Source organism: Buteo buteo, chromosome 22 (genome assembly GCF_964188355.1).
Source record: "Buteo buteo chromosome 22, bButBut1.hap1.1, whole genome shotgun sequence".
NCBI lineage: Eukaryota > Metazoa > Chordata > Aves > Accipitriformes > Accipitridae > Buteo > Buteo buteo.
Window position 1 is genome coordinate 3,443,963 of NC_134192.1, and position 16,434 is coordinate 3,460,396.

The 16,434-nt window shown below is 37.9% G+C and overlaps 1 protein-coding gene across 2 annotated transcripts in view; it reads left to right on the forward strand.

The window, feature by feature from the left end:
* Positions 1-16,105, forward strand: part of ATP7A (ATPase copper transporting alpha) — a 31,170-nt gene extending 15,065 nt beyond the window's left edge. For both annotated transcript variants that reach the window (XM_075054528.1, XM_075054529.1), the window contains exons 5-23: positions 483-689; positions 1,709-1,872; positions 2,425-2,586; positions 3,198-3,274; positions 3,447-3,672; positions 4,133-4,366; positions 4,660-4,751; positions 5,170-5,297; positions 5,468-5,622; positions 5,932-6,066; positions 6,893-7,087; positions 7,307-7,489; positions 7,811-8,024; positions 8,723-8,869; positions 9,323-9,465; positions 9,806-10,009; positions 10,609-10,726; positions 11,257-11,359; positions 12,196-16,105. In XM_075054528.1, the coding sequence (XP_074910629.1) occupies positions 483-689; positions 1,709-1,872; positions 2,425-2,586; positions 3,198-3,274; positions 3,447-3,672; positions 4,133-4,366; positions 4,660-4,751; positions 5,170-5,297; positions 5,468-5,622; positions 5,932-6,066; positions 6,893-7,087; positions 7,307-7,489; positions 7,811-8,024; positions 8,723-8,869; positions 9,323-9,465; positions 9,806-10,009; positions 10,609-10,726; positions 11,257-11,359; positions 12,196-12,472 (3,164 nt within the window). In that variant the 3' untranslated portion in view covers positions 12,473-16,105. The remainder of the gene's footprint in view (positions 1-482; positions 690-1,708; positions 1,873-2,424; positions 2,587-3,197; positions 3,275-3,446; positions 3,673-4,132; positions 4,367-4,659; positions 4,752-5,169; positions 5,298-5,467; positions 5,623-5,931; positions 6,067-6,892; positions 7,088-7,306; positions 7,490-7,810; positions 8,025-8,722; positions 8,870-9,322; positions 9,466-9,805; positions 10,010-10,608; positions 10,727-11,256; positions 11,360-12,195) is intronic.
* The last annotated feature ends 329 nt before the right edge of the window (positions 16,106-16,434 follow it).

Sequence of the window (16,434 nt, forward strand, 5' to 3'; positions counted from 1 at the left end):
AAACATAGCATCCCGTGAACTGCTGTAAGAAGCAGTTGTCCGTAGTTTGAGAACCCTTCTCTAAGGTCAAAAACACTGGCTTTGCTTAACGAAACATGCACTTGCCTACAAATTGAGCTTTGTGCCCCAGGTAAAGTCAATAAAATTGTGCATAAAAGTAAGGTTGCAACACAGAGGCTTAGCTTACAACCTACAGAAGAGGACAAAGGATGTGCAACAGAACAGACAAATACAATGAGGAAAGGCAAAAGGAAAAATAGTAACAAAACGGTAAGTTAATCAGTGGCCCAACCCTTTGTCTTGTTTTCTTTTGCTTACTCTTAACTGACAGACAGATGGATGAATCTGATTGACAGGGCTTGTACAGTTACCATTTTTTGGTCTAAATTTACTGCAACATGTATTTATGGCCAGTGTAGTACCAGCTTATGCCTCATTGCAGTGGCTGTTCATAATGTTATGCATTGCAATCTCTTTTTCAGCAAAGGCAGAACTACCTGTGGGAATAGCTCAGCCCTCAGCAGAAGTGCAGCTGGAATCTCACAAAACCGAGCCTCCTTCCAAAGTGTCACCAACCCACCTTGCTAGACAAGAGACAAAGACTATATCAAAGTGCTACGTCCAAGTCACAGGAATGACATGTGCTTCGTGTGTAGCCAACATTGAGAGAAACTTGAGAAGAGAAGACGGTAAGATACATGTCAGTGTAATCTCTTACATTTCTAAGCGTTTCTTTTAGAGAATCCATCTAGCTTTTGTACGACATTTTTAATGGGTGGATTGTCAAGAGAAGTATCATTGCTGGAGTGTTTCATGGATGAGAACATAGCCTGCTCACTGCCAGTTCATAGGATGAAAGCAGTGTTGTTCTTGCTGCTTTGCAGGCATGCTGGCTAGAGACTGTCTTCACAAAAGCAGGAGTTGGAGTGCTCCAAAGAGAGTATAGGGATCAAATGTGGATCCTTTTGAAACTAAAACTGGAGGGACGTGCCCAGATCTGCAACTTCAAGGCAGAAGCATATGTGCCTGTATTAGGAAGGGAGCTATTGGAGAGGGACAGTATTAATATGGATTAAAGAGACATAAGTTAATTTTAGCTCTGAGAGTCAGGACAGCTAAGTCTATCTTCTGTCAGTGTGATGATTATATTTGCAGGGACAAATAGTTGCATGACTATGATGTAATGAAGAGTCATTAATTAGACTGTTTAATTATTGTAATGAAGATGGATGTTTTCCAAGTTTACCTGAAATTTAATTTTTTTCATCCTACAAAATGGATGAACCTAAATCCTTTTCACTTAGTGTACAGTAGGATTGCACATTGTTAGATCTACCCTTTCTCATACATATTCTCTCTTGAAAAAAAGGCTTTTAGAAATGGTAAATGCAGATCAACAAATATGCAGAACTGTATTTTAGAAGAACTTTTAAATAAAAATAGCTCATCTCTTCACATGATTGAATGTTTGTAATTAGACTGTTATTCCACATGAGTTGATGTTTTTAATACTTTCCTCTCACACCCACACTCAGGTGCTTTTGTAGCATTGTTGATGTATCTTCCAAAATGATGATGTTTTTCTTTATATGTACCTACAATGTGGTAGCTTTCTCAATTTCAAGAAATTGCTATTGTGCCATCGTGTTATCCTAAATGCAGTGTTTTTCTTAAACATGATCTGCCATTCGTGCATTTTGTTTTGTAGGAATACATTCAATACTTGTTGCCCTCATGGCAGGAAAGGCAGAAGTGAGGTATAATCCTGCTGTCATACACCCTTCAGCTATTGCAGAGCTCATACGGGAACTGGGATTTGGAGCTACTGTGATGGAAAACTGTGGTGAAGGAGATGGAATTCTGGAACTTGTTGTAAGCTAGTAATTGAAACCAACCACCCCCATCTTTATTATTTTTATCTATTGGATGTGCTTGTGTAAGCATCCACTTCCTAAAATGTTAATCATATAATAGAGCTTAATTTACAAAAAATAAAGTGTAAGAGCACATCAGGTATGTATCACAAACTGTATCTTGTTCTGCAAACTGTGCTGGTTCACTACTACTACACTGAAGTTGGAGAAGTATTTCTGTGGTTTTTTGAGTACTCTGCCTACTGCAGGAATGTACTTTTTTTTTTTTTTTTTTTTTTTTTTTTTTTTGTACCTGAGTCTGGCTCATTGTACCCCAGCTCTGAGTGTGAAGAGCCAGCAGGGCTTTAGCAGAGGTTAATAACCTTGCCTTTATGCTATGCTTCCTCTATAATGCTCTCATCCTTAACTAGAGGGCTCCATCTCACTGCTTCAAACCCCAGAAATATGCGATAAGTAGTTCAGGACAGTCATAAGCACTTTTCCTCCTTTTTAAGATCATTTACTGAGTAACCTGTGGCTCTGATAACAGGAAGAAACCTTTGTTTTACAGGTGAGAGGAATGACATGTGCTTCTTGTGTACACAAAATAGAATCCACGCTCATGAAGACTAATGGTGTTTTATACTGCTCAGTAGCTCTTGCAACCAACAAAGCACACATTAAATACGATCCCGAAATTATAGGTCCTCGAGATGTTATACAAGTGATAAAGGTAAGTTTCATGAGGGCACCAAGTCTCATAAAATACCCAGTGTTCTTTGAGGAGTTACATACCCCAGAAACAGAAGGGAAGACTATTAAAGGAAAAACCTGTGTCTTTTCTTCCATCTACTATCTTCTTAGTGCAGGTTTCTGCAGATAATATGCATGTTCTGGCTCAAAAGCAATGCTTTATTATGACTTTTCCTAAGTTTGTTGACAGAAGTACTAGGAAAGCCAGGCTGTGGTAGAGTTGAAGATACCAGCTATAGGTTTGCAGAAGAGCAAAGCAAATCCATGAGTACTGTAGCAGGACAGAGGTGAAAAAAGTTTCTTTTCTTTCTCCCTCAATTTCCCTCCTTCTGTGCTTCAGGAATAACCATTTTGGAAAGCCACATTTTAGAATAGCATTTTAATGTTCTAGAAAGGTTGATTTCTACATCAGATTGCATTTCTGTCTTTGCAAGGTAACTAAAAAATAGTAACAGTTGCATCAGAAATGTTAATAAAGTAAATCAAATGTAAGGCTGGCACCATCAATAATCTGTCAATAACTTCATATGAACACAAAATATCTTAAAAAATCTACTGTTCTCTTCTTTATTATTATACTTTTTTCCTTAGGATTTGGGTTTCACTCCTTCGTTAGTCAAAAAAGATAGATCTGCTAGTCATCTAGATCACAAACAGGAAATAAGGCAGTAAGTATTCCTGAACATATTTAGATTCTATAAACATTTTTGATTTTTCTTTTTTTAATCAACAGTAACGTTGTGAAATTTTTTTTTTGTGACTGCAGACTTGCTAGCTAAAATGTTATCCAGCACTTGACTGCAAAACAAATTTTTTTTCTCTTTTTTTTTTAAATCTGAGGTGGAAAAGGTCTTTTGTCGTGAGTCTTGTTTTCTGTATTCCTGTCATGGGGCTGATGATTTACATGATGGTTATGGACAGTCAGCTTGCAGATGCTCATGTACATCACAACATGAGCAATGAGGAAATGGAAGCCCTTCACTCCTCTATGGTCCTGGAATACCAGCTCCTACCAGGATTGTCTGTTATGAATTTTCTGTCGTTTTTACTCTGTGTCCCTGTACAGGTAAGTGGAAATATGACAACTCCTCGTTTGTTGGTCTTAAACACTCAAAATGGAAGCCTATGAAGAAATTAAATTTGAAAAGGTGACTGTAATTATGCTGATTCAGAATGCTTTTGAGGTTGTTACATGCTTCTGCTGTTGCCAAAATAAGCGGTGCTAGGGACCATTATGGGCAGGCCACTGAGGGTAGAGGTGCTCTGCAGTCAGGCAGCATCTGAGGCCGCCCAGCTGTGCTGTGGTGGGAGCAGGGGGGAGCTGGTGGCACTGCATGGAAGTGAGAAGAGCTGAGAGTACTGTGGTAGAGATCATAGCCTTAGCTAGAACTGGGATTTTGTTCAGGAGGAGATGGAAAAGGCTAATAACACAAATAAAAAGGGTGTCTCCTTCTTTTATGGAAATGCTGCTGCTGTGCATTACAGATGTGTGTATAAAATACAACTGATGCTTTTTTTTATTACAGATGTTTGGAGGCTGGCACTTCTATATACAGGCATACAAAGCACTGAAGCACAAAACTGCAAATATGGACGTGCTCATTGTTTTGGCAACCTCCATTGCATTCGTCTACTCATTTGTTATTCTTCTAGTTGCAATGGCTGAGAAAGCAAAAGTGAACCCTGTAACTTTCTTTGACACACCTCCTATGCTGTTTGTGTTCATCTCTTTGGGCCGGTGGCTAGAGCATGTTGCAAAGGTAAGGAAGATAAAAGCCCATGATACCTACAAGCTGCAAGACACTAAGAATCATATCAGAATGTTGTGTTTTAAAAAAAAAAAAATTAAAAAGCTTTGTTAGGTTCTTTTTAACCTTCTTTGTTGTAAAATCATCTTAGGTAACTGAACCAGTAAAAATATGAAATGACTTAATATAAGTCTGTTTGCAGAAAGTATTTTCTTAATAGGGTAAATTGCAACATATGCAGTTGTCATTTACCCAGCAATTTTTTCAATAGCATAGTCAGAAAAATATGAAAATTATTATTCTAGGGTAAAACATCAGAAGCACTGGCAAGACTAATTTCATTACAAGCTACTGAAGCTACTATTGTTACCTTGGGCCCTGATAACGTTCTTTTAAGGTATCTTGCTTTGTCATTTGCTTTTTCTGTTGTTCCTTTTTTGTTGTTAATATGCTTAACTCACAGACAAATGTTACCATTCTGTAGAACTATGAAGCAAATAACATCAGATTCGCTGGCAGATTTGCCAGACGTAAAAGTTAAAACGCAGAAAAATTAACACTGCTCTGATTTGTTTTATTGGAATATTGCTAATTTTTGCTGTGATAAGAAAATTAGTGGATTTTCTCAATAGAAAGTAAATAAAATTATGATAAAATAATCATAGTGCACATTAAAATGGCCTTTCTTCTGATAATTCTTGTATATGTTAACAATGTCAACCCATGGGATTATGCTTTGTGTGTAGTGATAACTCCTTTTGCCTGGGTAACTTCAGTTAACAGTCTCTTACTAAAAACACTATACATCATTTTAGTGAAGAGCAAGTTGATGTCGAACTGGTTCAGCGAGGTGACATTGTCAAAGTGATCCCAGGAGGCAAATTCCCTGTGGATGGTCATGTTATTGAAGGACACTCTATGGTAGACGAATCTCTTATCACAGGTAAGCATTTGCTTTTTGCAAGTGTGAAAATGTTTTACTTTAAACACATCTGAAGAAGGGAAGTTGAAGCTGATGTTCTTCTCAGTCTTCTAATTGCATGTTAGGAGTTGGTAGCTATTACAGTATTGCTGGAAAATACACCGTAGTTTCTGTTGTTGACCTTTCCTTAGGTGAAGCGATGCCTGTGACAAAAAAACCTGGCAACACAGTTATTGCAGGTTCCATTAATCAGAATGGATCACTGCTGATTTCAGCAACCCATGTTGGAGCCGATACAACTCTTTCCCAAATTGTTAAACTTGTGGAGGAGGCCCAGACCTCAAAGGTAGAGTATTATGAAATTAAGCACTTGAGTTTTGTCTTATCGTTTAGGCATCAGCATACCAAGTCATTTGAAGAGTGGATAAGATTGTTTAGATTTGAATTGCAGTTGCATAATGAAGTATCTTGCTGAGTAAGGACTTTGATACGGTCTACTGTTCCAAGTCTCATTGTCTTATTAAGTAAATATGTAATTATAAAGTGTGGAATGCCAAATGTGCTGCAGACAGAAGCTGTGATTATATCTTATGTCTGAAGGCGTAGAAGAGAGTAAGCATAATGTTGCTGGAGCTGACGTGTTTCTCTTTCCTAGGCTCCTATCCAGCAATTTGCAGACAAACTCAGTGGCTACTTCGTTCCTTCTATTGTGGCTGTCTCTGTGGTTACCCTTTTTGCCTGGATTATAATTGGATTTGTAGACTTTGAAATAGTAGAAAAATACTTTCTGGTAAGTCTTCTTAAACACCGCCTGAAATATTTTTTAAAAAGTTAGCCTACAAGTCTAGTAGACTGCAGTGGTTCCCTTTCTGAATTATCCTTGTAGGCAGTTGCTGACTACAGATATGATATATTATTGTTATCGTTGTTGTTATGTTTTTCGTGTTATATTTTTTTTACATTGTATCACTCCTACATTTATACTTAAAGAGAATCTGCAGTAATTAGTCAACTCCTGAAAGTTAGTATTACAAAAAAAAAGTTAATAAAAAAAGTAAATACTGAACATCTAAATTTCCCACTTTCCATTCCTTCTCTGTGGGGGAAGGAAGTCCCTTGTGTCACAAGCTCCAATTCTGCATCTGCTCTGTGGAAGTTCTTCTTTGAAATCAGTGGAATCTATCTTCATTACAGATGATAGAGGAGGATCAGGATCCTAACTTGTACCTTAGGGTTGCTTAAATCACAGGTTTCTTGGTTCATGACTATTTCTGATTAGAATTTATTAGTTTCCAGGAAAGCAATCTTCATATCCTCTTTCTTTGTTACTGTATATGTTGTTGATAGAGTATCTTTTATTACATTACAGTGTAAAAAAGTTATAGCATTCAGTACCTTATTTAGGAAAATGTCCTATAAATAAAACAGATCACGGGTACATGCAGTATAGAACAGAACTTAGTCATTAGTTAATTAGTCATTAATTCAGTCATTAATCATAGCTTTTGCATAATTTGCCTGTGCTTTACTTATTAATACTTTAGGTTATACATTTGCAGATTTTTTGTTTCTGTTGTTCAATGTCTTCTATTACTAAAATAAACTTCTGTCACTAGGGTTACAACAAGAGCATTTCTGCAGCCGAAGTGATAATCCGCTTTGCTTTCCAAGCCTCTATCACAGTCTTGTGCATTGCGTGCCCCTGTTCTCTGGGATTAGCCACCCCGACAGCTGTGATGGTTGGTACTGGAGTAGGAGCTCAGAACGGCATCCTGATCAAAGGAGGAGAGCCATTAGAGATGGCACATAAGGTAAGATATGTGGGTTATTGTTACAAGGACTTTAAGGGCGGATATCGGTGGCATTTTGCCAACTGCCGCCTGAGCAGATCATTACATGTACATCAGTACGTGTTAGTAAGTGATGTATGATTGTACATGTTAGGAAGTTTGGTTAAATTGGGTGGTTTTCTGAGGAAGCTGTACACTAAGGCTTTGTTCATGGAATAAAGTCTTCCTGTTTTGCTGCAGGTAAAGGTGGTTGTATTTGACAAAACAGGTACTATTACTCATGGGACTCCAGAAGTGATGCAGGTGAAGTTTCTAGTGGAGAGTAACCAGCTACCACATAATAAAATGCTGGCGATCGTGGGGACTGCAGAGAGTAATAGCGAGCATCCTCTTGGAGTAGCAATAACAAAATACTGCAAAAAGGTAAGTTATTTATACAGGAAAAGAGTAGTTTGTGTTGTGGAAGAACCTCTTTTGCGGTACTTAATATGTATGAATAGTCTGGTGTTACTTAGAAGGTAATTGATGTATTCAATAGGGAAGGCTGAAAATTGTAGAGCCACATAAATCGCTTAATACCATATTAGATGCACTGGATACTCAAACTTATATTTTGATGATTGATTGAGTATTTCTCTGCTCCTGTTAGAGTTAGTTTGACTGCACTTTATTTTGTGGGGTTGCTAAATGTGGCATGGTTTTATGTATTTAAGAATTTTCTCAGTTTGCATCCTTTGTCTTTAGGAACTGGAATCAGAAACCCTTGGGACGTGTACAGATTTTCAGGTAGTTCCAGGCTGCGGCATTAGTTGTAAAGTCACCAATATTGAAGCATTACTCTACAGGAAAAATGAAATGGTTGAAGAAAACAATATTAAAAATGTGACACTTGTGAAAATTGAGGAAAATAGAGACGAATCAGTGCAGCCTGCTTTGATTATCGATGCTGAACTACCAAGTAAGCTAAGTCTGGTTTGTAGGATAAAATGGATAATTTTTACTTTTGTGTCTTTAGGATCCTTAAGAACAAGGTCACTTTTTTCTGCACTGGAGAGCTGGGCTTGCATCAAGGCACATGTGAAATAGCTGGTCATTAGTTTATTTCATGCTCACCCATCACTCACCAATCACTGTATTGATTAAATACAATTTGAAGTTATATGTTTAATATGGAGCTGGAAAATCATATAGGAATTGTCTTTTCAGCTCTTTCTGGTTTTACTTTGCTTCATCCCAAGTTACCATTTGCTACCTAAAGTTATGTATATTTGCACAACTGACTGGTTTTCAATCAAGAACAGCTCATTGTTAGATCTTTCAACTATATTGGGCTGGTTTATATACATACATGTTTATATACATACATGTATATATTAGAAGCACTGAGAAAGGGACTTGGTCCTTTACTGTCCTTTGACCTGTGATTCTTGGTCCACTGGTGTGGTAACTACCCATTACTGAAGAAATGTTAGTGTCTATCATGTCAAGAATATGAGAAAAGATTGGTAGGGCAGAAAGTATTGAGAGAGACTGTCTTTCTCTTTGGGTTCTCTGTATCGACATTTCAGTGCATACTGGAAGAACCTGGGTAGGATTAGCTGGAGGGAAGCTTCCTGGTTATCCATATGATGGTAGGATTGTATTTTCTTCCTTCAGCTACTCTGACTTCTCAAAAATACTCTGTTCTCATTGGGAACCGGGAATGGATGAATAGAAATGGCCTCCTTGTTAAAAATGAAGTTGATAAAGCCATGACGGAACATGAGCGGAGAGGTCGCACAGCAGTTCTAGCAGCTGTTGATGGTAAGTTTGGTGCTGGTTTTTGTTTTGGTTTTTTTTATTCAGAGGTTGATTTGTCACTGTTTAAAATAGAAAGTAACAAGTAGTAATGTCATAGCAGTTATACCTGAAGTAGAATAATGGGATGAAAAGAGATCATTACCTATTTTTATAACACTTTCATATGAGAGACCTCTTCCTGCCTTTCTAGTTGACAGGAGAGTTAGAAATAATGCAAAGACTTCAAAGACAGCAAAGGGGAATCAAAGGAGAAAAAAGGACTTTTTTGGTTGTTGGACAGTCTGTGCTCTGTATTGCCTTAAACATTGCTGCCCTGATACCTGTTCTCACTCTGCTTTTTACTGTCGATATTACTGTTTCTGGAATTGGTCTTACTGGGGAAAAAAAAATTATGTTTTTCTCCTAAAGCAATAAAGTTCTTTATTACAAACACATTCATTCTTTCTGTTCTTTTAGGAGTGCTTTGTGGCTTGATAGCTATTGCTGATACTGTGAAACCAGAAGCTGAGCTGGCAGTCTACACTTTGAAGAGTATGGGATTAGAAGTTGTCCTAATGACTGGTGACAACAGCAAAACAGCAAGATCTATTGCCTCTCAGGTAAGCTGTTCTACCTGTGTTTAGGTCTGAAGCTTGCTACAGCCCACTTACAGGAAGCGTGTTGTGTCACATTGGTACGGCTTGTGACTGGCATAGGACTGGTCTGTTGTAAAAAACGGTAATGTAAACAAATTCAGAATAAGGGGGGATGAAAGAAGCCTTTTTGAATGGAAGCAGCATTAGCATTGAATTCAGAGCTATTCTCATATCAGATGGGTTTGGTCTTTAGCTCGTGAGTGGCAACATGGGTTTCGGCCTTCCTAGTCACATTATTAAAGGCAGAAGCTCTGATAGCTAGTAGAAAAGCTGCAAGACAGTTTTGTACTTTCTCTTCCTTTAGGTTGGCATCACCAAAGTGTTCGCAGAGGTTCTTCCCTCCCACAAAGTAGCCAAAGTGAAACAGTTACAAGACGAAGGAAAACGGGTGGCTATGGTTGGAGATGGTATCAATGACTCCCCAGCTCTTGCTATGGCCAATGTGGGAATTGCTATCGGCACGGGTACTGATGTAGCCATTGAGGCAGCTGATGTGGTTCTAATTAGGGTAAGGAATAAGAGTGCTTCATTAAAATGAGATGATAAGAGGGGTTAGAAGGCCCAGGATGTCTTAAATGAGGTGTACAGCCTTCATAAGCCAGGAGAACTGGAGCAGGGAAGAGATTGTCTTCATCATGTTTGTTTAGTGTAGCAGTAGTTATCCTAGGAAGGAAACTTCCCCATTTTCTGGGTACTACAAATTTGGGAGTAATTAAAGTTTGAGACTGGACAAAGGAGGAAAAAGTGACCTGACCTTTGGCAAACATAAATTATATTTCAGTAACATACCACAGTACCTCCAAGGTTATAGTCACTTCTTCCTACGTATCAACAACACCTTGACAGAAGTTGTGGTCGGTGTCTAGAGCTGTACTGAGTGGTGCTGTATACATAATTTGCGTTACAACGACATCTGGAATAAGATTGGCACTGATTGTATGGGCTCTATGCAGACAAACTAGAGCAGCCTACAGAATGGTTACTATATATAGTCTGTTACATCCAGCGTATGGTGGTCAGCTTTAAAATAGGAGTATGATGACACTTGACACTACATGTATGCTTTTTTTTCTCTTTGACTTCTCCAATAAACATATTAACTTGCAGGATGACTTGATGGATGTGGTAGCAAGTATAGATTTATCGAGGAAAACTGTGAAAAGGATCCGGATCAACTTTGTCTTTGCTCTAATTTATAATCTCATTGGAGTTCCCATAGCTGCTGGTATGTGAGTGTTTCCCTGCAGCAATAAGATTGTGCTTAGTGAGTAGAAGATTGTGGTGATTTACTATTGTGTGGAAGGGTATCCATTTTCTTTATTTCTGACTGTTGGCAAGCGCGGAATTCTCTGCCTGGGGGTGTTGCAGTGGTATATTTGTGAGCTGTCCTTCTCCCACATTATGGCTATTATGGATATCCTCAGCACATCAGAATAGCTTATAAGATAGAAGGTTTATTGAATGAGCCCGATCCTGTGAACAAGCAGTTTACTGCAAGGTGAGCAAGACATGCCTACCTCTGAATTTCAGACTGCATAAGTGACACGTTCAGCTGTATTCACCTGTAGGTTCTAGCTGAGATAGAGCACAAATGTTTATTTATCAAATGTTTGTCATTTAACATTAAACCAAAATCCTATTTATTAACATATTGAAGTACAACTAAAATTAGACAGTCAATGTGAAATTGGGTGTGCTAATATATGAATAATGCTGTGCTCCTGCTCTGAACTTACTGCTATTTTATTTTTCTAGGTGTCTTCCTGCCCATTGGTTTGGTTTTGCAGCCCTGGATGGGATCTGCAGCAATGGCTGCCTCCTCTGTTTCTGTTGTACTTTCTTCTTTGCTGTTAAAGATGTGAGTATGAACAATTTTGTGGTTTGTAACTTGGATTTGAAGCTCAGGTCTTTCACTTTGAGTGGTAGAAAATAAGGTGGGACTACGACAGATTTCAAAGCTTCTTGAAGAATGGTTCAGGCAAGTCTGTGTCTAGCAGTAGTTGGTTTTGTTATTGTGTGAGAGGAGTCAGTTGGTCCAAAGCGCTTCAGACAGTAGTGTTTAAAAATGTCATTTCTAATGTGAAGAGAAGTGTACAAATCAGAAGTGTTTTCAGAGTGGAAAATTCCTTAGTGTCCTTTGTGTATGTGTGAGGAATCTTGTCAGGACAGGCTGGTTCTGAGACAATGCAGCTGTAAACACCACACTGGCACTGAGGATCGTTGCAGTAAGTAAACCAAGCTGCAGCATTTGTCATTGCATTACTGTTCCCTGCTCCGCAGTTAGGAGCGGTGTAGCACTGTGGTGGGAATGGTATCTTTTGCGATTTAGTTAACACACGAGGTTTCAGAAGGAGAGTAAAGAGTTAGTAAGTAATAGCTGTAGTGGTCCACCCTCAGTAGATATGTTTTGCCGCTATGTTTTGCGGATGCTCAGCACCACCATAGCAGTTAAATACCAAGTGATGCATGTCAGCTTTACCTGTTCTGTGTCCTGGCCAAAAAAAAAACCCACTGAATTAGCTTCTGGTTGTATAGTAGCCTTGCAAAATCAGAAATTTTCATCACTATATAATAGATCAAATTATAAATGTCTCATGCATGATCATAGCATGTAAGCTAGGTTTTTTCCATATTTTAGTGTACTTTACTTCAACCTGAGATGTATTGTCATCTTTTGGTTTTTTCCTGCTTTAGGTATCAGAAACCAAGCGCTGAGAAACTCGAGTTTCGGGCCCGTGGCCAAATGAGGCACAAGAGCCCATCGCAAATCAGTGTCCACATTGGAATTGATGAGACTGGGACAGGCTCTCCTAAACTGAGCTTAATGGATCAAATCATCAATTACAGTAGAGCTTCTATAAATTCTCTCTTTTCAGACAAGCGTTCAGTGAACAGCATAGTTCTTAATGAACCAGATAAGCATTCACTTTTGGTTGGAGATTTTGGAGAAGATGATGACACAGCATTATGAAGGGCTTGCCCCTTCCCTCCCACCCCTGCTAAGAAAAAAAAAAAAAACCAAACCCAAAACTGAAGCAAGATGAAGAAACAACCAAAACAGCTGTCCAGAAGTCTGTGCATGTACTGATCATTTCTGGAGGTCTTTTCAAATGTATTTCTTCTTTAATGTAGAAAGCTAGTTTTTGCAGTGACTTTCCAGCGTCTTTTTTTTTTTTTTTTTTTTTTTAAAAACTAGACTTACCAAAAACAATGGTGCATGGGCTGTTAATGCTTGCAAACAGGGCCATGTTACCATTCCATGAAGCTTGCAGTATAGGATTTTTGGGGCAAAATGTCAAAATACAATTAAGGAAACTAAGGAACCACAAACTTATTTCCCAGCCTTATAACAGGCTACTTTATGCGTGGTCAAGTTTAGTACTGTGTTAAAAAACTATAAATTTTTGCATCTGCAAAATACTGAAGGTTCTGTGTTTGCAGATAAATGTGCCTTACTTCAAAACTTCCAGGACCCCTCTTGTTTCCATAGCCTGTTTTCTACCAGAAATGGTTCCTCTCAAATGCCTTTTCTTTTTACAACCATCTTCTGGTTCCAGCTTTTCACACTCCTAGTTTCAAATCATCTCACCATTTGTGATCTGGCCTCCTGTGAGGTAGAAGAAACCGAGAGGTTTTGGGTTTGCTTTCTAACATCATACCCACGTTTAACTCTATACATTCATGCTCCAGTACACTCCTACTAAGATTGTTTACTTGAAGGTTGAATGGGTTGGGAGGTTTGCTCATTCCCAACCTCTCCTTAGCCAAAAAATCCTACAACATCTCAATACGATATGAATGTGATGTGGCATTAGCCAAAATGTATAGCTTTTAAGAAGGCAGCAATGTAGTTAGTGCTCACTGCCAATATCTGCTAGCATTCTGTAAATGAACCAGAATAGTTTGGACCGGTGTCACACAGACTGCCTTTAAAATCTTTACAGTTCAGTCTTTGCAGGTATCTAACAACATAAAAAAATTTATTGTGTGTCAGTTACTGCGCTAACATCAGTTGCTTGTGAAGATAAGTTTAAGTGTCTGTATACCAGGAATGGTCCAGGCTTTGTGAATTAAGACAGTCTTCATTTGTTACTGAAGTGAAATACCAAAATACAGGTTTTGATCATGAAATCATTAATATTAAAAATATTCTCAATGAGAAATAAAGGTGTTCATCCCCCAGTAGCTAGGTACCTGTTTGTCACTTAATAAACCTCGTTCTTTAAATCCTCTGCTGAGATGGCTATCTGGAGCAGTTACTAGGTTTGATAATGTTGAATTACGTTATGAAATACAGTCCGTGGTGTAAACATATAATTCCAATTTGTGCTTATAGAGGAGAAATATTCAGTTTGGAGTATGGTGAAGAGATGTCTATCATGTTCAATTTTTTAACTTGAAGTCTAATGTCAGTGCATAGATTGTGTATATAAAAAGTCATAAGTAAATAGCTTTTGCATTTTTTCTGAAAACTACCAGAAAAATACCAGTGTATGAAAACAGAAGAGTTGTGCTGTGGAATATGTTGTTAGTAAATCAGTGTACTTGTTATATTGCAGTGAGGAGAACAACATAATCTGTTGCTGCCGCTAGTTTAAGAAACAAAATATTTCTCTTCCAGGATTTTGGTTCTTAGTATCTCTACATGAGTGTAGATTGTTTTGTTTGTTTTTTTTTTTATTAGATTATAGCTATATAGGTATATATTGAGTGTCAAAGAAATCCTGAGATACATTACTGCAAAGCCATTCTGTAAGATGTTGTTCTCGGTTTTCAGCAACAAAACTGTTTTTTACAAAGCAGATAGTTATCTAAAAACTGATCATGTTATGATGGTTTTTTAGTGCTTCATAACCATGCAAACTGTTTCCAAAGATTTCAGTTTTCTTGTTTATCCACACTTATTCTTGGTGGTGCTCTTGGCAAGATTCCGCAGCTGAAAGGGAAGTATTCTATATACTTTTGTCTGGACTGTGCTGATGGGTGGTCTTAATTGTGCAGACACAAGGCAGATCGTAGTGTGCTTTCTTTCAGATGGGAGTCTCACTACTGCAGGTGTTGGTGATGGTATGTATATATGTCATGTAAATGACAGACATCGTGCTCTTACTGCAGGAAATAGAGTAGTAATTTAGGATTAAATTCCTGGTTGGTAGATAAAACAGCATGAAAAATTTGTTTAAATTATTTCCAAATATGTTTTTAGGGCACTTTGGCTTTGACCTTTTGTTGTCCAGTTTGTGCATAGGTTGAATGTCTACAGTGGAACGCTGGCTTTATCACCAACTTTTTCCCAATACAGATGTTTTTCTAGGCTTTTCCATTTTCTGTGAAACCTGGCATTTGATCCAGTTACACAAAAATAAGGCTACTTTTGAAAACCAGGATAATTAATGAGGTGCAGAGATGATTATTGGGGAATAAGGAACAGTGAAATGCTGGCTGGGAGGGAATGGGATAGCAGCTTTTAAGTACAGATGGAGGATCAAACTTGAGAGAGAGGAAATGACTGAGCTAAAGATCAGTGTTAGCCCAAGAACGAATGGGTGTCAGGTGGTTGTGGTAAATCTAGGCTTGAACTGAGATGAAGCTTTTTAACTATAACAGCTATCAGGTTCTGAGACAGCTTCTGCTAGAGCTGGTATGGGTGGAAGCCAAATTGCTCTCGTCTTTCTGAAAGAGGCTTGTATGAAGTGATGCCAGCAAAAGCAGTAGTCAGGACTTACTGACCCAGGAAGTCCCTTTCAATCTAGTTTTCCTCTTTAGGAAAGTCTGTCTGGACTTGCCTTTTGAACTTCAATTTAGTACACAGTACGTTTGAGTAACGTATAATTGATTAAAAAATACAGAGTCCAGATCTTTGAAAATAGGTTGTCTGTCCAACATCCCCCCCCCAAAGGTGTGATACTGACTTACAGAATGTTTATCTTGTGATAAAGATGTTATATAAGGTGCTTTATGTTGAAGAACCAAAATATTTTTCAGTTTCAATGTACATTACAAGTGAAATAATGTGGGAGCTAAATGTTTTCCCAAATGTAAATGTTTTTATATGTAAATATGTTATTCCTGTTGGAGACAGTTTGGATTCAGAAATTTAAAATATCACTTGGAAACACACAGTTACAAATGAAATTGTTATTACTAGTTTGTCTATTTTATTGTATACTGTAACTAGCTATTTATAAAACCTGTCCTTTATTTAAAAAACAAAGTACATATGCTCGAGGCTTTAAAAATTGCTCTTTGAATCTTACCAATAAACTTTTACAAGACTAGACACTTGAAACTTTATATGAAAAAGAATGTGAAGCTGACAAAACACAATGGAAGCAAGCAAGCATTTTTATTTATTAAAAACTATGTTTATTGTTTTGCTTAGAACTTCCAATGAAATGGTTTAAACGTGAGATTTTTTTTATTCAATTTTGGTATGAAGAATGGAGAAACAAATGCTGTTCTGGAATGTTAATTTAGTGCTGTTACATTTCTTTACATCTAGAAACATGTAGTCTCACACCTCCTATTCTTCTAAGACTGTGCCTCCATCATTATAATGGCAATTATAAGCTATATAATAAAAATGTAACATCCGAAGACTGTTTTAAATCATATTCTATCATCTCCTCTAAGTATTTCTTTTGCTGACTTAACAAATTTTATTGCTAGCTGTGCAAAATTTCTCCCCATTCCTTCCTCCGCACTGTTCAATTAAAAAGCCGAACACGGCACCTCGGGGAGGTGACGATGTTGAATTGCCCTGCAGGAGGTTGAAATGTGCCCGTACAGGACGGAGGTTCTGAAAGCAGCTTTGCGTGGTTCATCTTCCCCAAGTAAGAGTGCTCTGGGTGAAATGGGAAAGGTGAAGCACTGTCGCTTTTTACTTGTTTGGCAAAAGGCTGAGGATCAGGGTTTCTTATATATGTTTCCAGC